This window comes from Staurois parvus, unplaced genomic scaffold (genome assembly GCF_062004578.1).
Source record: "Staurois parvus isolate SC_StPar_1 unplaced genomic scaffold, SC_StPar_1.0 ptg000134l, whole genome shotgun sequence".
In the NCBI taxonomy this organism is placed as follows: domain Eukaryota; kingdom Metazoa; phylum Chordata; class Amphibia; order Anura; family Ranidae; genus Staurois; species Staurois parvus.
Genome location: NW_028317930.1, coordinates 2,583,135 through 2,606,433, shown reverse-complemented (window position 1 = coordinate 2,606,433; position 23,299 = coordinate 2,583,135). Strand labels below are relative to the sequence as shown.

Below are 23,299 nucleotides of genomic sequence, written 5' to 3'. Positions count from 1 at the left end.
AATTATTTTGAACAAATGGTGTAGCGCTATATATACTAAAATACCATATTGTCAAATCATAATATAAATAATATTAAAATGAAAGAATATTAATAAACCTTGTGTATCCTTATTACCTTAATTAAAAGTGAAATACATTCCAAAGTAAATATAAAATCAAAGTGAACAATTATAAAACCGTGACATATATCAATTGATATAAATAAATTTTAAAAAAAGTCCCAAGAAGTGAAGAAATTAGTCCCAACAAATGAAAAAAAAAATAATTATAGCACAAAAAATAACTGATAAAAATCCAGATTTTTCAATTCTTCCACTTTTATATTCCCACTTTTTGTTGCATGCTCATATTTATGGTGCCAATTTTATCCATCACCTTCTAGTGTGTGCGCTCACCTCAAAAATTCGACCCTCAAGGAGTCATAGAGCAATCAATATCCCCGGATGATCCCTGGTTGGATTGATCTCTCCCTTTATTTTTATTATTATTATTATTATTATTATTATTAAATATTATTATTACACAGCATTTAAATAGCGCCAACATACATGAGGCAGTACAGTAAGAATACAATAAAATACATGAGGGGTTCGAGGCCCTGCTCCTTGGAGCTTACAATCTAGGAGGGAAGGGAGAGTGGTACAGGAGGAAATAGCTGTGGGGGATGGAGTGGTGGGGAGAGCGGAGGAGATCAGCAGTTAGGTGAGGGTGGGGTAGGCTTCTCTGAAGAGATGGGTTTTCAGGGTGCGCCTAAAGGTGAGGATGGTAGGTGACAGTCTGATGGATTGGGGTAGTGAGTTCCAGAGGATGGGGGAAGCCCTCGAGAAGTCCTGGAGACGGGCATGGGAGGAGGAGACCAGGGAGCTGGAGAGTAGGCGGTCTTGTGAGGAGCGGGGAGTGCGTTTTGGGTGGTAGATGGATATCAGGTCAGTGATGTAGTTTGGGGCAGTGTTATGAACAGCTTTGTACATCAATGTTAGTATTTTGAATTTTATGCGTTGGGCAATCGGAAGACAGTAGAGTGATTGGCAGAGGGGGGTGGCGGATACAGAGCGGTTAGTAAGGTGGATGAGTCTGGCCGCAGAATTCAGGATAGACTGAAGCGGGGATAGCCTGTGTTGGGGTAGGCCAGCGAGGAGGGAGTTACAGTAGTCAAGTCATGATATGATAAGGGAGTGAATGAGTTGTAGTTTCTGGAGTTAGGAACGTGCATATTTTGGAGATGTTGCGGAGGTGGAGTCTGCATGAATTTGTCAGCGATTGGATCTGGGGCTGGAAAGACAAATTGGAGTCTAGAATGACACCTAGTACTCTGGCTTGCGGGGTGGGGCTGATGGTGGCATTGTTGGTCGTGATGTAGAGGTTGGGGGCGCGGGCTGGGGGGAAAACTAGGAGCTCGGTTTTGGCAAGGTTTAATTTGAGGAAGTGGAGTTACTTCCAGTCTGATATATCATTCAGAAGGCTAGTGATTCAGGCGGAGACTGAAGGGGTGAGGCGAGGGGTAGAGAGATAGATTTGAGTGTCATCGGCATAGAGATGGTAGTTGAAGCCGTGGGAGTGTATCAGTTGACCAAGGGAGAGGGTGTAGATGGAGAAGAGAAGGGGCCCGAGGACAGAACCTTGGGGAACCCCAACAAAGAGGGGGAGTGAGGGGGAGGTGGCAGCATTATAGGTAATGCTGAAGGATCATTGTGATAGATAGGAAGAGAGCCAGGAGAGAGCAAAGTCTCTGAGGCCGAAGGAGTATAGTCTTTTGAGGAGGAGGGGGTGGTCAACCGTGTTGAAAGCCGCAGAGAGGTTGAGGAGAAGTAGCACTGAGTAGTGGCCATTGGCTTTGGTGGTTAGCAGGTAGTTGGTGAGCTTGTGTCAGGGCTCCCAGGTGTGACCAGAGGTGTGTGACTGACGCAGGGAAACGCAGACTTCAGATATGTGATAAACAATATAATTTATTAACACTAACAATACAAACATAAACGCAGTGCAATACTAAACATAATACAGTGCAAACAAACCAAACCAACCACCCACAGATAACAGTACATACAAGCAAGCGTCGTCAGGCAGGCCGGGTCAATATCAATTGGGCAGGTAGGTACAGGGGGAGCAAGCGGAGATTGGTCGGGGTCACAGGCCAGGTTCAGCAGGTAGCTAGCAGCGTAGTACAGAGGGTCAGGCAGAGGGATGGTCAGGGTCACAAGCCAGGGATCAGAACAGGTAGCAGGCAGCGTAGTACAGAGGGTCAGGCAGAGGGATGGTCAGACAAGCCAGGGATCAGAGCAGGGTCAGCAGAGAATCAGACAGGAACAGAGAGCAGGAACAGAGAGCAGGAACAGGATACAGGACCCAAGAGAAACACAACACCAAGGCAGAGTCTGCAAGTCTGGCCATCCCTTAAATACCCCAGCATAATCAGTTCCAGGTGTTAGCTGGCTGCAAAGTTGAGTCTCTGATTGCTGGGAGCACCCGCTGGCCAGCCCTGGTACTGCAGATCAAAAGGCAGGTGAGTCCCACCATTGCTGGCTAGTCCATTCCTGACAGCTTGAGTAGGGTGGTTTCGGTGGAGTGTAGGGGACGGAAACCAGATTGTAAGGGATCAAGGAAGTTGTTGTCAGTGAGGTGGGAGCTTAGGCGATTATAGGCTAAGCGCTCAAGGAGTTTGGATGAAAATGGCAGCAGGGAGATGGGTCTAAGGTTGTTTGGGTCGGTGGGATCCAGGGAGGGTTTTTTGAGTATGGGAGTGATGTGCGCGTGCTTCAGAGGGGAGGGGAATGTGCCAGTAGAGAGGGAGAGATTAAAGATGTGAGTAAGGGAGCGAAGGATGGAGGAGGAGGGTGATCGTAGGAGTTGTGTGCGGACAGGGTCAAGGGGGCAGGTGGTAAGGCGAGCTTCAGAGAAGACCTTAGTGACCTCTTCGGTGGTAACAGGGTCGAAGGAGTGGAGTGTTGAGGGGGTTTCAGCATGAGGAATGTTAGGCGGGGTGGAGGTCTAGACAGTAGCGAGGTCGAGGGAGAGGAGTGTTGAGGGGGTTTTCATGTGAGGGATGCTAGGTGGGGAGGAAGTCTGAGCAGTGGTGATGTCCCTGCAAATTGCGTCGATGTTGCTTTGGAAGTGGTTAGCAATCTCGTGGGCGGTGAGTGAGGTACTGTGTGGTGGTAGGGGCGGAGACAGCAGGGAGTTGAAGGTGGAAAAGAGCCGGTGAGGGCTGGAGGAGAGGGTATTGATGAGGGTTACAAAGTAGGCTTTCTTGGCAGCATGGAGGGAGGAAGTGTAGGTGATCCCAACACTTGCTGGGATCTGGTTTTGTGCCATAGTCGCTCTAGCACACGACTGCGTTGTGTGAGGTTTTTGGTATGGTCATTCTGCCAGGCTTGAAGCGGTCGGGGTCTAATGTTTTGTGTGGTTAGGGGTGCTAGGGAGTCGAGAGCGGCTGACAGCGAGTTCTTATAAACAGTAGTGGCCAGATCAGGGCAGAACAGGGGAAGGATACTGTCATAAAGTTGGTCAGCTGCAGAGTGGAAGGGGGCAGGGATCAGGTTGCGGAGGTTGCGGCTGGTGATGTTTTGACGTGTGGGGGGGTGGGTGTAAGAGGATGAGGATACAGAGAAGGTGATGAGGTTCTGGTCAGAGAGGGGGAAAGGGGTGTTTGTGAGGTTGTGGGGGGTGCAGAGATGAGAGAAAACAAGGTCCAGGATGTTCCTGTCGGAGTGGGTGGAGGACTGTATGCACTGTGCGAGTGCAAAAGAGGAGGTTAGGTGGAGGAGTTGGGATGTGGCCGGGCTATTGATGTTGGTAGGGATGTTGAAGTCTCCAAGGATGATGGTGGGCAGCTCGGAGGAGAGAAAGAAGGGTAACCAGGCGGAAAAGTTGTCGAGGAAGCAGGATACGTGTCCAGGCGGACAATAGATTATTGCGATTCTCAGGGGGATTGGAGAGAATAGTCGGATGCAGTGGGCCTCAAAGGAGGAGAAGGATAGAGAGGGTGGGTTTGGGAGGACTTGGAAGGTGCTCTGCGGTGACAGGAGCATACCAACCCCACCACTTTTCCGACCGCTGGGTCTGGGTGAGTGGGTCCAGGTGAGACCTCCATAGGAGAGTGCTGCAGGGGAGGTAGAGTCGGTGGTTTGGATCCAAGCTTCGGTGATCGCCAGGAGGTTGAGGGAGCGGTAGACAAAGAGGTCGTGGATGGCGGTAAGTTTGTTGCAAACCGAACGAGCGTTCAGGAGTGCACACGAAAATGGAGGTTTCCCTTTACGTGGACACAGAAACAGCTCCCACCGAAATCATAAAAGATGTGTTTGATCGTTTAAAGGGTTCTTCAAATGGCTCAAAAAGAAGTCAAAGATAGAACTTCCATAATGTAGTAATTAGATATTTATTTAAAAAATTCAAAAACAGAGCGTGGTGATGTCAAAATAGAGCAAGGTGATGTCATTACGTTTGGATGGTAATCGCCATCTTGGGACTCCTTGTATGTACACCTGACTGTGGGTTACACAGTACATGCCTGCTGGGTCTCTGACTCTTGTTTTTATGTGAATAGCCATTTGGCTGGTTTGGAATTGTTTAAATAAATATCTAATTACTACACTATGGAAGTTCTACCTTTGACTTCTTTTTGAGCCATTTGAAGACCCCTTAAAGATGTGTTTGATCGTTTATATGATTTCGGTGGGAGCTGTTCCTGTGTCCGCTTAAAGGGAGAGATCAATCCAACCAGGGATCATCTTAAGCTGCAATAGGCAACTAATGGAGGTGTTTACATGGCATGGCTGCCTCATGCCTGCGGCAAAGTTTACTTAAAGCAAAAGCAGGTATCCCACCCTCTGAACTCTACACATTCAAGTCATTGAGGAAGCACTGCATTTTTCAGCAAAAATGTTGTGGCATCGCATCACTTCCTTACCGACTGTCAATAGCCTCTGGTACACAATTCAAAAGCAGATTGGGCTTCAGAGGCAAGGGAGATTTAGACATATGTCTATATCTATCCTAAAACAATCTGTTGGCTGGTTTCTGCTTTGTGAAAGCAGTGATAACCAGTACCATACATTTTACTATTTTATTGTTTTGTTTTTATTTTGTAACTTTATTGATTACAAGTTCACAAAGTGTACACTCCATTCAGGTCTCCACACAGCAGTGCAGTGGCCTCTGGTGCCATCCGTTGCACTGAGGAAAAATGTAGTGAAGCCAACCATTATTTCAGGCTGTATGTTTTTAGTGAGCCTGAAGTTCAGCTTTTAAGTGTAACTGTACTTTTAATCCAACTGTCCATTTGATTAAACTGAAATTGAGGAGTGCAAGGCCAACCAATCAGATTCTGACAAGAGGCTGTGTCAGTGTTGAGGAGAACATCAAAGCTAAGATTAGGGACAGGTGAGTATAAGGCTTACCATACAATTGAACCATACAATCTCTGTACAATCAAGCAGACCCTTGCACTACATATTTGTGGGTAGCTCTAAATGAGATTGTACAACTAGATTGTATCATTTATGGTAAACTTTATACTAGAGGGGGCAGAGGATTACTAAAGTTCTGTTTTGCTTCATACATGTCTAAAGCAAGCCATAGATGGCTCGATTTTCACAGTCAACACAGTCAGTGTTGATGAGATAAATGCCTCCGGTGGAACTATTTTGTTCTGTAGATGGGGGTCCTTCCCTGCCAGCAGAACATAATGATTACTGCTAGCAGCTAAGACCAATGGCAGTGTTCAAATGCAAAAAATCCGACAGGCTGGTTGTACCCAAGTTGATCGATGAATTCACTTGGGTATAACCCGGCCAGCGCATTGACAGATTGAATCTTGGCCAGTCCATGCTGAATTTTTTGCTTAACCAGTGTGTTGAACAAAAAAATGACTAGATTCCCCCATTCACACACTTGATGTTGATGAGATAATCCTCCCCCCTGAGCTATTGTATTCCAATAGCAGGGACACTTCTGTACCGAAGTTAATCAATAGATGGACTTCTGTACAACCTCCCTGCCCCTACATGGATCAAAATTCAGCCAGTCCCTACTGAACTGGCCAAATTTCAATCCATGTATGGCTGGCTTAAAAACAGCTTTTATGTTTCATTCTATCACCAAATCTGATTTTCTGTAACTGGACAATATAATCTCATTGTACATCTGCCAAGTAATAAAAACATTGAAAAGTATGAGAAAATAAAATGCACATGTGTGAACTGTCAAAGGATGTGTCATTTTGTTCTGCTTGTCTTGTGAGTCACCCACCCCTACCACACTGAATAGATGACACATGTATTTCCCAGATAAACCTTACAGCTTCCAGTGTCATCTCATAGAGAAGAACCAAGAAGCAGTAGCCAAGAAATCTTATATTTGTTCTGGATGTCCAATGTGGCAGAGGTGTTAGAATCAGAATACTGGCTGAACATATGACTTTCAACTGTTTATTTTTAAGTAACACTAAACAATATCCTTAATCTCCAAAAATAATCCATACACGCCCACTACTTAATGGCCTTGTAATCTACACTGTGGTTATTTGCCTCTTGTAACATCCTCAGTTAACTCCTGTACTTCTCCTTATTCCCCATAATTTTCCAAGACATCCTCCAGGACAGCATCCCCAGTTTATTTTTATTTTTTTCTTGTTCTTGGGGAAGGTGTCCTTAAGTACCCCTCGTCCCCTTTCCTGAATATGGCAGGCAAGGCAGTCCTGTTTCAGACTGGGGAGGGGGAGGAGGTAATGAGGGAGGGAGCTCTGTATTCAGAAACGTACCTTTCTGTTCCCACACTTTTTCCTTTTTATTCTCAGAGCAATTTTTTGTTTGCCCCTCTAGCAGCCTAAGTGGTGTGCAAGGAGGGTGCAAAGGCCAGGCTTAGTTGAGGTATGCTGGGAGGCCCCGGTAGTTCCACATTCTCAAGGGGTCGTCTTGCTGTATTGGCCTCATGCATGGGATGCTTGTCTCTCTGGCGCTCTGGTTCTCTCCAGCATGTGGGTAAGCTTCCACGACCCGGGAGTGGCATTTTTCATGATGGCCACTGAGCCAGAGTTGGGATTTTTGGTGTCGGGTGTTGGCTATGGCAAGATACCTATCCGGTCTCCATCTGCGGGAGGACTGCCCAGGTGCCATTTTTTTCTTCTCAGATATAAACTGCTCCACATGGAGAGATCAGTTCCTAAGGTGACAGCGCTCTCCAGGATGGTCCATTAGTGAGGGTTCAAGCAACCCAACCAGGCATTGCGGAGCCCGTTCCATGTGCTATGTACTGTGACAGACAGGATATAGTGAATGCAGGGTCCTAGGTTTAGTATCACTTTAACAGCGTACTGTGTTGTGATTACTGTGAGCTGTTTTACTAGGGGACATGCTCTGCTTTGCAGATAGATAGAAAGCAGCACGTGCCTGCTGACAGGGGAGAGATCCGTGTGTAAACAACACAGATCTTTCTCCTGTCAGTTGATTTGTTGATCGAGTCCCAGCCATGAATCGCTGGCCAAAACTCAGTAATTGACATATTTTGGAGCCAATGGCAAACAAGTGTTCTTTTTCCCAATGCAGCCACTCCCAACAAATCTCAATGACACCAGACTCAGTGTGGGGGGAAGGTTGTTTTTTCTCCCACAATGGAAAGCTTTTTGTCAAAATCAGTTCATTTTGCCAATTATAGAAGAAGGGTAGCGGATAGTTTTTTTGGTCAATACCCCCGGATAATTTTTTGGTGACAACACTGCAGAGCTGTTAAACAAGGCAGTTAAATACAGGAAAGTATTTTCTCCATAAGAGGATTGCTTCCACAATCAGCTTATCTTGTGACTTTAGACATAAGAGATGTGTATCTTCACGTACCCATTCATCCCATTGCACTAAGTGATGGGGAATAAATTTGGAATTTTCATTATCAGGCACTCCACTTTGGGCTGGCCTCTGCTTCGTGCATTTTTACAAAGATTATGGTGAAGGCGATGCAGAAGCTGAGGCTAAAGGGGGTGTAAATCGTTCCATACCGCAACAATTGTCTGTTTTTTAGCAGGACATAAACAAAAGTCCTATCTAATCTACAGAACACCAGAAAAATCCTGGCGTTCCTAGGGTGGAAGCTAAATCTGGAGAAATCAAATCTCTCTCCAGCACAGAGTGTATTTCCGGGATACATAATCAGCACTCAACTTCAGAACATTGTACTACCCAAAGAGAAGTCCGGAAAGCTTCCGGGGGCCATAGGCCAGGTCCTGGTGGCAGTGTGGGCATCAAGGCCCTTCTGGGCCATCCTGTTGATGCAGTGGGCACAACTGTGCACAAGGCTACTCCAGTCCCATCTGGTAGACAATTGGGACGGACAAGCGCAGTCATTGGATGGGTGGATTCAAATCGAGAAATCATTGATGTGGTGGAGGTCGGCAAGGAGAAGAGAAGGAAGAATTTGGGTCCTACCTATCCAAATATGCATAACAATGGATGAGAGCACGTTCAGATGGGGTCCACGCACAAGGTAGTTCGCCAGGGCATCTGGGTGGCAGACTTGGCATCAGCATCCTCCAATTTGAGAGAACTGACCGCATTCCAGAGAGGTTTACTGGGATTCAGGAAAGAAGTCATGGGGCACCATGTGCTTATTCCCTCAGATAATTCAACCATACTGGTATACATCCACCAAGGGGGCACCAGATCAAAAATTCTGATGAGAGCAGCTTACCTTTTGCTAATCGTGGCAGAAGCCAATTTGGCATCAATCTCCGTAGTACACAAAGGGATAATACAATACCTTGGCGGACTTCCTGATCCGGACACAGCTGGACTCGAAGAAGTGGAAACTGATCCACAACTGGACTCTGGTGGTGGATTTGTTCGCCACGGAAAAAACAGAAAAGTGAACACGTTTTGTTTTTTTTTTTTCTGAGGAAGAAAAAGGAAGCTTTGGGAGTGGATTATTTAGGATTCCAGTAGGAATTGTTTATGGTGCTGGACCTATTACAAGAAGGCCTAGATCTGGGACTTTCCACAAGTACTCTCAAAGTTCAGTCTGCAGCATTTAGTTGAACATGGCGTTGGGGAGAACGCTATTGTAAGGAGATTTTTTAAGGCTATTGCTAGAAGTCTGCCTTGCAGGTCAGTCAGCATATCTCCATGGCACCATTCAGTAGTTCTGGAAGCATTAACCAAAACCCCTTTTGAACCTCTGGAAAAGATTTCTGTGAAGTTTCTGACTCTCAAAGTAACTTTTTTTTTTAGGAGCCATCACTTCGGCTAGGAGGATTAGGGAGCTGCAAGCCTTATCCATTAAACTGTTTCTTATGTTATTTCCAGACAAGTTGATCCTGAAAACGGATTGGACTCACTGTTTCTACCTAAAGTTACATCTACTTTTCACAGAACCCAGGAAATTGTATTGCCACCTTTCTGCCGGAATCACCAGTAAGCAGAAGAGGAAAGAATTTGCTTCGCTGGACGTTTGAAGATGCGTCCTTCAATACTCAGAAGTCACTAAGTCATTCAGAAAGTCGTCAGCCCTTTTTGTACTATTTGGAGGAGCAGGCAGAGGGAACCCTGCATCAAAAAAACTCAAACCCTGCATCAAAAAAATGGATTAAAATGACTATTAGTAGAACTTATCCTTCAAAAACAAAGTCAGTCTACCAAGTTTGAAGGCTTCTACTCAGTTTGTGGCTACCGCCTGGGCTGAGAGAGCTGGGGCTTCCATTGAGCAAATTTGCAAAGTGACCACCTAGTCCAGCGATTATACAGTCACTAAACACTACAGAATCGATCTGGACTCTGCCCAAGATCTGACCTTTGCTCGCAAGGTCCTGCAAGTGGTAGTCCCATCCTATTTATTCATCCTTGGTATCTCATGTGACCGTCCTGGAGGATGACTTGGGAAAAGTCCAAGTTATTACCTGATAACTACTTTTCTAGGAATCTTCCAGGATTACCTCTCATGTGACAATCCTGGAGGATTCCTAGAAAAGGAGTTATTCGATAATATCTTGGACTTTCCTTTTGTTTAAAATGAGCAGTGTATGTTAGTTGTTGTTGTCATGTGCATTGCTGTATGCACACTACAAGTCCCATAGTCCATTTCAGGAGCAAGCATGTAAGGGTGGCTAGACTCCTACATAAAGTGGAACAGTAGAGAACAAACAGTCACCCTCTAATAGGAAGTCAGATCAGAGTTTAGTGTCACTTGAAATGCCATGACACAAGCGAGTGACCTTATTTTCCTTTCTGTTGAAGGCAATATTTTTTGGTGGCATTGAGACATCCTTGAGGGGGGAAGTGTGGCCTTTCCTTCTTGCATACTACAGCTGGGAATCCACTAGTGAGGAGCGTGAATCTCTTCGGGTTCAGAGAAGAGAGGAATATGCCCAGATCCAGAATAAAAGGTAAACCATTCCAGTATTTTGAGAACATCAGTCAAGTGGAACTTCACTGTCTGTCAATATTGATTATTTGTAACCCTAATGCTGCTAGCATTAGTAAATAGATAAGAAGGTACATTGTATTTGTTTTAAACTTTTTTATTAACATTTCTTCAGTTACATCCTGGTTTCTGCCAAATGATTTCATACATCCCATGAGTCTTCAGGAGGGAACGAGTTGTTTTCTCAGCTAACCACACCCTCCTTCCTGCTTGCATGAGCTAAGGGCAGATGGATTACGGAAGTAAATGCTGCATGATTCATCTGCCCTTACTCAAGATGGCCACAGCCAGAAATACTAGGGGGTGTTTTTCAAAGTGATTTCTCAGAGATATAAAGCATGGAGACATGGGTGGATTTGGGAGCTTGTTTTACATATTAAAAGTTAATTTAATTGAGTTTTTGGTTTGTGGTGCTCAGATGCAGTGCAGTTCCACTTTAAGTATGGATTACTCAGTTATGAATTAAGTACAGTTTAGGTAAAATATTCAATAAATCATGGTCAGTGTTTTACTATTTGCATGGTAAAAACACCTCTTGTCTTTTTTCATTAATATACAGAGTCTCCATGAGCCCTGATGCTCAGAAAGATTTCTGGAGAAATGTTCAGTTTACAGTGGATAAAGATGTTGTGAGGACAGACCGAAGTAACCAGTTCTTCAGAGGAGAGGACAATCCGAATGTAGAGGCTATGAGGTTGGAATTCTTGTTCTCAGATAATATGTCACATTAAAGTGTATCTAAAGATATTACAAAAGGTAATCTATTGCAGCTTATCAGTGTTTTGACGTGATGGCTTCAATAGTTTTCTTTCTTCGGGCTTCTTTTTTTCCACCTGGTGATTCCCCCAGTATTATACTCCTGTCCTAGAATGGACAACAGGAACATGATAGGGCTACAGAACCCTGTCCCTCTTCTATTTTCTATAGCAGGGGCCTCCAAATTTTCAAAACAAAGAACCAGTTTACTGCCCTTCAAGCTTTAGTGGTGCCAAACTGTGGACATTGGTGGGAGTAAACAATACCATAGGCTTGGTGGTCAGTCATAGTAAAAAAATTACATCATTGATGTCAGTGGGAGGAATAGTGCCCCATCATTGTACCAGTGTACCCCAAGGTACAGTGTTGGGACCCTTACTTCTTAATATATTTATAAACGATATAGGATCTGGGATTAAAAATACTGTTTCAGTCTTTGCAGATGGCACCAAGCTTTGTAGTGGAATAACGTCCTTACAGTATGTCTCCAACTTACAAGCCGACCTCAATGCACTGTTTAATTGGGCAACTATGTGGCAAATGAGGTTTAATGTTGATAAATTTATCAACACGCATCATACATACTAGGGGCAGTTCAACTGGGGGGATCAATGTGGGAGAAGGATCGGGGGTTCTGGTAGATCATTAACTTAATAATGGTTTGCAATGCCAAGCTGTGGTTTCTAAACCGAGCAAAATCCTCTCTTGTAATAAAAGAGGTGTAGACTCCAGAGAGAGAAACATAATTTTACCCCTGTACAATCATTTGTAAGACCTCATCTGTTATATGCAGTTCAGTTTTGGGCACCAATTCACAAAAAGAGCATTGGGGAACTGAAGAGACTTCAGAGAAGGGCAACCAAACTGATAAGAGGCATGGATGAGCTCTGCTATAAGGAAAGATTAAAGGAATTTAATTTATTCTCTCTTGAGAAGAGGAGATTAAGGGGGGATATGATCAACATGTATAAATACATCAGTGGTTCATATTGTGAACTTGGTGTAGAGTTATTCGCCCTTAGGTCATCACAGAGGACAAGGGGCACTCTTTACATGTGGAGGAAAAGAGATTTAATCTCCAAATGTGGAATGGTTTCTTCACAGTAAGAGCTGTGAAAATGTGGAATAGACTCCCTCAAAAGTTGGTTCTGGCCATCTCAGTGAATTGCTTTAAAAAAGGCCTGGATTCTTTCCTAGAAACACATACCGTATTTTCCGGCGTATAAGACGACCCCCTACTTTTCCTGTTTAAAATGTAGTGTTTGGGCTATACTCGCCGTATAAGACTACCCCTCTTCCAGTGCACACCAGTGGGAAGAATCGTGCCCCATCATTGGTGTCAGTGGGAGGAATAGTGCCCCATCATTGGTATTAGTGGGAGGAATAGTGCCCCATCATTGGTATCAGTGGGAGGAATAGTGCCCCATCATTGGTATTAGTGGGAGGAATAGTGCCCCATCATTGGTATCAGTGGGAGGAATAGTGCCCCATCATTGGTGTCAGTGGGAGGAATAGTGCCCCATCATTGGTGTCAGTGGGAGGAATAGTGCCCCATCATTGGTATCAGTGGCAGGAATAGCACCCCATCATTGGTGTCAGTGGGAGGAATAGCACCACATCCTTAGTATCAGTGGCAGGAATAGTGCCCCATCATTGGTGTCGGTGGAAGGAATAGTGTCCCATCATTGGTGTCAGTGGGAGGAATAGTGCCCCATCATTGGTATCAGTGGGAGGAATAGTGTCCCATCATTGGTGTCAGTGGGAGGAATAGTGCCCCATCATTGGTATCAGTGGCAGGAATAGTGCCCCATCATTGGTGTCAGTGGGAGGAATAGTGCCCCATCATTAATATGATTGGGGGGAATAGCACCCCATCATTGGTGTCAGTGGAATAGTGCTCCATCTTTGGTGTCAGTGGGAGGAATAGCATCCCATCATTGGTGTCAGTGGGGGGGGGGGATAGTGCCCCATTGTTGGTGTCAGTGGGGGGGGAGGAATAGTGTCCCATCATTGTGTCAGTGGGGGGTGGAATAGTGCCCCATCATTGGTGTCAGTGGGGGGGAGGAATAGTGCCCAATCGTTGGTGTCAGTGGGGGGGGAAGGAATAGTTCCCCATCGTTGGTGTCAGTGGGGGGGGGGAAAGTGCTCCATCGTTGGTGTCAGTGGGAGGAATAATGCCCCATCATTGGTATCAGTGACACCAACGATGGGGCACTATTCCTCCCACTGACACTTGCTGACCCCTGTTCCAGTACGGTGCATCTGCACTCGATTTTCGCGGGGCCGCTCAGCTCCGCCTCCTCGCCGGTGATTGGACGCCTGTGTGCCTTTCCTGAGCTACAGTTCTGGCGGCCAATCACCGGTGAGGAGGCGGAGCCGAGCAGCCGCACGAACATCCAGTGGACGAACCGAAGGAAGGAGCAGCCGTGCCTCCTGGACCGGATCGTCATGGGATCGGAGCCAGGTAAGAGACAGCAGCCCCTGCCCACCCCTGTACTGGGAGTGTCAGCATGCCGTTACCGGCGTATAAGACGACCCCCGACTTTTGGGAAGATTTTCAAGGGGTAAAAAGTCGTCTTATACGCCGGAAAATACGGTAATATAACTGGGTAATAACATTTATAGGTAAAGTTGATCCAGGGAATATCTGAATGCCTCTCGGGGGGTCAGGAAGGAATTTTTTCCCCTGCAGGAGCAAATTGGATCATGCTTTGCTGGGTTTTTTTGCCTTCCTCTGGATCAACTGCGGCTATAGGACAACTTGTTTTTTGTTTTTTTATGGTTGAAATGGATGGACTTTTGTCTTTTTTCAGCCAGACTAACTATGTAATCATTGGTGTCAGTGGAAGAATTAGTTCCCTATTTCTGGTATTAGTGGGAGGAATAGTACCCCTTTGTTAGTGTCAGTGGGAGCATACATGCCCCATCTTTGGTGTCAATGGAAGGAATAGTGCCTCATATCAGTAGAAGGAAAAGTGCTTCGAGGGTCAGATAAAGGCATTCAAAGGGCCACATCTAGTGAGTGCTCTATAGCATAGAGGGTGTGGTTCTCTAGTCCTCAGAGGTAGCGAAGAAAAGCCAGAGGAGAGTAGAGGTATTTTTTTGAACAGATAGTCAAGGCCAAAATTATTGGCACCCCTACATTTCTGTCAGATGTTGCACTATTTTGCCCAGAAAATTGTTGTAATTACATATGTTTAGGCATTCTCATGTTTATTTCTTTGGTTTGTATTGGTATGACCCAAATAAGCGAAGAAACAAAAGGCCAAATCTGACACATTCAACACAAAACCCCCAAAATGGACTAGTCAAAATTATTGGCACTTTCTCAAAATTGTAAGAAATAATTGCATTCCAAGTTAGTGATTCTCCTGTAACTTGTAATTAAAGCGATTCTAAAGGTTCATGTTTTTTTTTTGTAAAATAACAAATATTTCTATACTTACCTGCTGTGTGCAGTGGTTTTGCACAGTGCAGCCTGGATCATCCTCTTCTCGAGTCCCCCGCAGGCTCTCCTGGCTCTTCCTGTCTGTTTGGTACCCCCACAGCAAGCAGCTTGCTATGGGGGCACTCGCTGCTCCGTGTGTCCATTTACACATGGAGCCACAGCTTGGCCCTGCCCCCTCTCTCTGCTCATTGGCTGACTGGCTGTGATGGACAGCAGCAGTAGCCAAATGGCAATGGCAATGCCAATTAGGAGGCAGAGACCCCTCACAGCCGAGGCTGTCATTCACATCACTGGATCGCGATGAGGCTCAGGTAAGTATTGAGGGGGCTAGGGGAGCTACTGCACACATGGTTTTTTACCTTCATGAATAGAATGCATGAAGGGGAAAAACCTTCAGCCTTTACAACCACTTTAAACTCACCTGTATCACTTAACAGATCCTAATGTTCCTGTGTCCACTGTGTGGAAAGAGAAAAACTTGATCAAAGACTGCAATGAAGAATCGTTTGGTGGATAAACAACATCGATCAACTTCCAGACAAATTCAAGCTTCAGGCACAGGGTACAACTGTGACTCGCACTATACGTCACCATCTGCATGAAAACTAACGCTATGGTAGGAGGCCCAGGAGGACCCCACTGCTGACACAGAAACATAAAAAAGCCAGTTTGGAGTTTGCCAAAACTTACCTCAGGAAGCCAAAATCCTTTTAGGAGACTGTGCTGTGGACAGACGAAACAAAATTACAGCTTTTTGGTAAAGCCCATCATTCTATTGTTTTCAGAAAAAGCAATGAGGCCTTTAAAGAAAAGAATACAGTCCCTACGGTCAAACATGGTGGAGGTTCACTGATGTTTTGGGGTTGCTTTGCTGCTTCAGGCACTGGATGTCTTGACTGTGTGCATGGCATTAGGAAATCTGAACACTAGCAAAGAATTCAATGATCAAATATGGAGAAGGATCTGGGAGTTCTGGTTCACAGCTTATTAATGGCATGCAATGCCAAGCTGCTGTTTCTGAAGGGAGCAACATCCTCTTTTGTATTAAAAGAGGTATTGACTCAAGAGAGAGGGATATTATTTTACCCCTGTACAAATCAATAGTAAGAACTCATCTGGAATATGCAGTTCAGTTTTGTGCACCAATTCACAAAAAGAACATTGGAGAACTGGATAAAGTACCGAGAATGGCAACCAAACTGATAAGAGGTATGGAACTAAGCTATGATGAAAGATTAGAGGAAATTAATTCTCTCTTGAGAAGAGGAGATTAAGGGGGGATATGATCAACATGTATAAATACGGCAGTGGTTCCTATAGTGAATTCAGTGTAGAGTTATTCAAACTGAGGTAATCACAGAGGACAAGGGGGCACGCTTTACATCTGGAGGAAAATAAATTTAATCTCAAAATATGGAAAGGTTTCTTCACAGTAAGAGCTGTGAAAATGTGGACTAGACTCCCTCAAGAGTTGGTTCCTGCCAGCTCAGTGGATTGCTTTAAAAAAGGCTTAGATTTGTTCTTGGATGCACAGAATATAACTGGATACTAACATTTATCAGTGAAATTGATCCAGGGAATATCTGATTGCCTCTTGGGGGATCAGGAAGGAATTTTTTTTCCCCTGCAGGAGCAATTTGGATCATGCTTTGCTGAGTTTTTTTTGCCTTCCTTTGGATCAACTGTGGGTGTAGAATTATATTTTTTTTAATGGTTGAAGTGAATAGACTTTTGTCTTTTTTCAGCCAGACTATGTAACTCCAGATCTCAGTCCCTTTGAGCACCTGTGGAGAGATCTCAAAAAAGCAGTTGGGAAGAGGAACCCTACCAATTTGAGACCTGGAGCAGTTGGCGAAAAAAGAGTGGTCCAAAATTCCAGCAGAGAGGTGTAAGGAACTCATTGATGGTTACAGAAAGCTATTAATTTCCGTTATTTTTTTCCAAGGGGTGTGTTACCAAATATTAAATTGAGGGTGCCAATAATTTTGTTCAGTCAATTATTGGGGTTTTGCATGGAATGTGTCCGATTTTGTCTTTTTGTTTCTCCACTTTGTTGTGTCAAATCTATACAAACAAAAGAAACAAACATGAGACTGCCTAAACGTTTGTAATTGCAACAATTTTCTGGCTGAAGTGGTGCAGACCATGACTGTATAACAAAATGCTTTCAAGATTTCAAAAAATATATATAATTGTTAGGGCTCATTTACACAAGCTTTTCCCTCTAAAGAGCATTCTGCAGTTGATTACTTTTCAGGAGGTATTTGTGTGGAGGTATTATGTCACTTTCTAACCATCTGTTTTAACCCCCAAAACCCCTGCACTGTGGCATTACTGTGTGCAATGGGTCATGTTCGGCACGTATTATTGCTCATCAAGTGTAATGAGGGGATAAAAAGACTGATACCGTAGCTATGGGCAGCATCTTTTTTTTTTTTTTATTCTATCGGTTTTATAAAAAAATGTATACAATAAAATCTTTGGGTTAAAGGTTCAAAATAGAAAGTCATCGTAAAAGGTGGAAAATTTCAACACATTTTTGACCACTTGCCCTCCAGAGGATTTACCCCCCTTAATGACCAGGCCTCTTGTTGCTACTCGCCGCTGGACTAATTCAACTGATAATTACACGGTCATGCAATGCTGTACCCAAACAAAATTTATGTCCTTTTTTCACACAAATAGAGCTTTCTTTCAGTGGTGTTTGATCACCTGTGCGCTTTTTTTATTTTTCGTGCTATAAATAAAAAAAGACCGAAAATTTTGAAGAAAAACAATATTTTTTACTTTCGGCTTTAAAAAATATATAGAAAACTCAAAGTTAGTTATACATTTAGGCTAAAATGTTTTCTGCTACATGTTTTTGGTTAAAATAATCCCAATAAGTGTATATTGATTGCTTTGTGTGAAAGTTATAGCGTCTAAAAACTATGGTATAGATACTGCAATTTACGCCATTTTTTTGCTATACAGTGCTGCACTAGTTTAACTGAGAACTGCGCAGTCATGCAATACGGTACATAGATGAAATTTATGTCCTTTTTTCACATAAATAGAGCTTTCTTTCTGTGGTATTTGATCACCTGTGCTCTTTTTATTTTTGGCTCTATAAACAAAGTTTTGAAAAAAAATTTTTTTCTAAAAATAAAACAATATTTTCTCATTTCTGTCATAAAAAATATTCAAAAAAACCCTCAAATGTTGTCATAAATTTAGGCCAAAATATATTCTGCAACATGTTTTTGGTTAAAAAAAATCCCAATAAGTGTATATTGATTGCTTTGTGTGAAAGTTATAGCATCTACAAACTATGGTATACAGTTGTGTCCAAAATTATTCAACCCCCACTGAAATTGAGTGTTTTGGCCAGTTTGACATTGCTTTTGATCATTCAGTCATCTTGCTTACATTTACATTAAAGAGGCACTTGTAGGTCAGACAAATATAACATAACAGTTATAATGAAATAACCACAAATGTCTTTTCTGTGCTCACAGCATTATCAGTTTTATTCAACCCCCAAGTGACATTCAATCTTAGTACTTAGTACAGCATCCTTTTACAGTTATAACAGCTTTTAAACGTGAAGCATAGCTTGACACAAGTGTCTTGCAGCGATCTACGGGTATCTTCGCCCATTCTTCATGGGCAAAGGCCTCCAGTTCAGTCACATTCTTAGGCTTGCGCACTGCAACTGCTTTCTTTAAGTCCCACCAGAGGTTCTCAATCGGATTTAAGTCTGGTGACTGCGATGGCCACTCCAAAATGTTCCAGCCTTTCCTCTGCAACCATGCTCTAGTGGACTTGGAGGTATGCTTGGGATCATTGTCCTGTTGAAAGGTCCAACGTCTCCCAAGCCTCAGGTGTGTGACGGACTGCATCACGTTTCCATCCAATATCTCCTGGTACTGAAGAGAATTCATGGTACCTTGCACACGCTGAAGCTTCCCTGTACCTGCAGAAGCAAAACAGCCCCAAAGCATGATTGACCCTCCACCATGCTTCACAGTAGGCAAGGTGTTCTTTTCATCATAGGCCTTGTTCTTCCTCCTCCAAACATAGCGTTGATCCATGGGCCCAAACAGTTCTAATTTTGTTTCATCAGTCCACAGAACACTATCCCACAACTTTTGTGGTTTGTCCACATGGCTTTTGGCATACTGCAGTCGACTCTTCTTATTCTTTGGAGACAGCAAGGGGGTACGCCTGGGAGTTCTGGCACGGAGGCCTTCATTACGCAGTGTGCGTCTTATTGTCTGGGCTGAAACTTCTGTACCCACATCTGACAAATCTTTTCTCAGTTCCTCAGCAGTCACACGGGGACTTCTCTCCACTCTACGCTTCAGGTAGCGCACAGCAGTCGAAGTCAGCATCTTCTTTCTGCCACGACCAGGTAGCGTTTCAACAGTGCCCTTTGCCTTGAATTTGCGAATGATGCTTCCTAAGGTGTCTCTTGGTATGTTTAACATCTTTGCAATCTTCTTATAGCCATTGCCCTTCCTGTGAAGAGAAATCACCTCTTCTCTTGTCTTCCTGGACCATTCTCTTGCCTTCACCATGTTTGTAACCACACCAGTAAATGTCTAGAAGGAGCTGAGTATCACAGTCATTTTAAAGCTGCCTAATTGGTGCTTATTATGCTTGATTGCTGCTCGGTGACATCCACAGGTGTTTTCAATACCTGATGGAAAGCACCTGTATGAACCTCTGTTCTTCAGAGTGGTAGTCTTTAAGGGGTTGAATAATTGTGGCAATGAAGAAACCACATAAGAACCATTTACTACTGTATTACATAAACAATTGATGTCATTTTAGTTGCATTTGGGTAGTTACAACGTCCTTGTAGGATTTGATTCTGAATACAATTCCAAATGTACACTATAGTCCCTAAACCCCTTTACAGCATTGGGGGTTGAATAATTTTGGACACAACTGTAGATAATGGAATTTACACAGTTGTTACTTTGACTGCCCATCACATTTCTTGAGGTGCTAAAATACCAGGGCAGTACAAACACCCCTAAATGACCCCTTTACGGAAAGTAGACACCCTAAGCTATCTGCTGAGAGGCATATTGAGTCCATGGAAAATCTATTTTTTTTCCACAAGTTTTTGGAAAATGACAATCCCTCGTAAATCCGAAAAGTATATATATAGCCTGTTGCCCTCTCACAAGTCTTATACATCTTGACCCCATATCTGGCACTCTTGCTGGGGAGAAATTGTTTGAATGGAAGACGGCAAGAAAAATTAATGATGGACTCAACGCAGATGTTTTGCTGGGGAGTATAGACATCTGCAAATTTTTGGTTAAGGTGATTTACAAGGGGATGAATTTTGTGTAGCCGGTCAAATTCAGGGTCACCCCGAAGACGACAGAGTGTATTGTCGTTGAAATGCATAAAACACATTATACTCTCATATCTATGCCTGGCCATGGCAGCAGAGAATATGGACATATGATGATCCGGGTCTGTGGACCAATACAACCGCAATTCATTTTTTGTAGTAGTGCCCATGTTGAGGGTTAGGCCCAAAAATAATTTAAATTATCGATGCATACAGATCTTCCTTGAAAAACAGTTCCAAAAAATGGGGAGTAATTAAATTTGCTGTTTCCACCTGTATTACGGGTTGGGCAGTGAATGGTGAAGTACGGGTACTGATTCTGCAAACACTGCAGTTTTGTGTGCAATGTGACCTTCTGACACTGCACTTGCTGGGGGAGAAGGGGGGAGGGGTAAGCGTAGGGGCTAAACACAGTTGCTGGCAGGTGCCGGGGCTGATCCCGCTAACGCTGTGTTTTTGGGGACACTATACTAATGTGAACACTGGTATAGTGCTGATCTGATCAAAGATATTGATACATTCAGACACTATACTAGCAATGAAGGTTTATTGTGAATGAGCGTGTTCCTGGCAATCAAGTGGTTAAATGTGATTACTGGTGTATTGACGAGCAATCTAATGCTTTCTGGGAGGGACGTGAAAACCATGGGAGCGCGAATCACATGTGTGTGTGTGTGTGTATGTGTATATATATATATATATATATATACAGTCATGGCCGAAATTGTTGGCACCCTTGATATTTTTCCTGAAAATCAAGTATTTCACACAAAAAAGGTATTGCATTAACACATGTTTTGCTATACACATGTTTATTCCCTTTGTATGTATTGGAACAAATATAAAACAGAGGCAGAAAAGCAAATATGACATAATGTCACACAAAACCCCAAAAATGGGCTGGACAAAAGTATTGGCACCCTTAACTTAATATTTGGTTGCACACCCTTTGGAAAACATAACTGAAATCAGTCGCTTCCTATAACCATCAATAAGCTTCTGACACCTCTCACCCGGAATTTTGGACCACTCTTCCTTTGCAAACAGCTCCAGGTCTCTCTTATTGGAAGGACACCTTTTCCCAACAGCAATTTTAAGATCTCTCCACAGGTGTTCAATGGGATTTAGATCTGGGCTCATTGCTGGCCACTTCAGAACTCTCCAGCGCTTCTTTGCCATCCATTTCTGAGTGCTTTTTGACGTATGTTTGGGGTCATTGTCCTGCTGGAAGACCCAGGATCTTGGACGCAAACCCAGCTTTCTGACACTGGGCCCTACAGTGCGACCCAAAATCCTTTGGTAATCCTCAGATTTCATGATGCCTTGCACACAGTCAAGGCACCCAGTGCCAGAGGCAGCAAAACAACCCCAAAACATCATTGAACCTCCACCATATTTTACCGTAGGTACTGTGTTTTGTTCTTTGTAGGCCTCATTCCGTTTTCGGTAAACAGTAGAATGATGTGCTTTACCGAAAAGCTCTATCTTGGTCTCATCTGTCCACAAGACGTTTTCCCAGAAGGCTTTTGGCTTACTCAAGTACATTTTGGCAAACTGTAGTCTTGCTTTTTTATGTCTCTGTGTCAGCAGTGGGGTCCTCCTGGGTCTCCTGCCATAGCGTTTCATTTCATTTAAATGTCGACGGATAGTTCGCGCTGACACTGATGCTCCCTGAGCCTGCAGGACAGCTTGAATGTCTTTGGAACATGTTTGGGGCTGCTTATCCACCATCCGGACTATTCTGCGTTGCAATCTTTCATCAATTTTCCTCATCCGTCCACGACCAGGGAGATTAGCTACAGTGCCATGGGTTGCAAACTTCTTGATAATGTTGCGCACTGTGGACAAAGGCAAATCTAGTTCTCTGGAGATGGACTTGTAACCTTGAGATTGTTGATATTTTGCCACAATTTTGGTTCTCAGGTCCTCAGACAGTTCTCGTCTCCTCTTTCTGTTGTCCATGCTTAGTGTGGCACAGACAGACACACAATGCAAAGGTTAAGTGAACGTCTCTCCTTTTTATCTGCTTTCAGGTGTGATTTCTATATTGCCCACACCTGTTACTTGCCCCAGGTGAGTTTACAGGAGCATCACATGCTTGTAACATTCTTATTTATCCGCAGTTGTGAAAGGGTGCCAATACTTTTGTCCAGCCCATTTTTGGAGGTTTGTGTGACATTATGTCGAATTTGCTTTCTTTCCTCCCTTTTTTTGTTTTGTCCCAATACACACAAAGGGAATAAACATGTGTATAGCAAAACATGTGTTAATGCAATACGTTTCGTGAGAAATACATGATTTCCTGGAGAAATATCAAGGGTGCCAACAATTTCGGCCATGACTGTATGTATATATATATACAGTCATGGCCGAAATTGTTGGCACCCTTGATATTTCTCCAGGAAATCATGTATTTCTCACGAAACGTATTGCATTAACACATGTTTTGCTATACACATGTTTATTCCCTTTGTGTGTATTGGGACAAAACAAAAAAAGGGAGGAAAGAAAGCAAATTCGACATAATGTCACACAAACCTCCAAAAATGGGCTGGACAAAAGTATTGGCACCCTTTCACAACTGCGGATAAATAAGAATGTTACAAGCATGTGATGCTCCTGTAAACTCACCTGGGGCAAGTAACAGGTGTGGGCAATATAGAAATCACACCTGAAAGCAGATAAAAAGGAGAGACGTTCACTTAACCTTTGCATTGTGTGTCTGTCTGTGCCACACTAAGCATGGACAACAGAAAGAGGAGACGAGAACTGTCTGAGGACCTGAGAACCAAAATTGTGGCAAAATATCAACAATCTCAAGGTTACAAGTCCATCTCCAGAGAACTAGATTTGCCTTTGTCCACAGTGCGCAACATTATCAAGAAGTTTGCAACCCATGGCACTGTAGCTAATCTCCCTGGTCGTGGACGGATGAGGAAAATTGATGAAAGATTGCAACGCAGAATAGTCCGGATGGTGGATAAGCAGCCCCAAACATGTTCCAAAGACATTCAAGCTGTCCTGCAGGCTCAGGGAGCATCAGTGTCAGCGCGAACTATCCGTCGACATTTAAATGAAATGAAACGCTATGGCAGGAGACCCAGGAGGACCCCACTGCTGACACAGAGACATAAAAAAGCAAGACTACAGTTTGCCAAAATGTACTTGAGTAAGCCAAAAGCCTTCTGGGAAAACGTCTTGTGGACAGATGAGACCAAGATAGAGCTTTTCGGTAAAGCACATCATTCTACTGTTTACCGAAAACGGAATGAGGCCTACAAAGAACAAAACACAGTACCTACGGTAAAATATGGTGGAGGTTCAATGATGTTTTGGGGTTGTTTTG

At 43.7% G+C, this 23,299-nt stretch overlaps 1 protein-coding gene across 1 annotated transcript in view; it reads left to right on the top strand.

The window, feature by feature from the left end:
* The window catches only part of TBC1D16 (TBC1 domain family member 16), a 527,005-nt gene that overhangs the window by 144,606 nt on the left and 359,100 nt on the right, over positions 1-23,299 (top strand). Inside the window, exons 5-6 of the mRNA XM_089673068.1 lie at positions 10,213-10,361; positions 10,959-11,093. Coding sequence (XP_089529194.1) covers positions 10,213-10,361; positions 10,959-11,093 — 284 coding nt within the window. The remainder of the gene's footprint in view (positions 1-10,212; positions 10,362-10,958; positions 11,094-23,299) is intronic.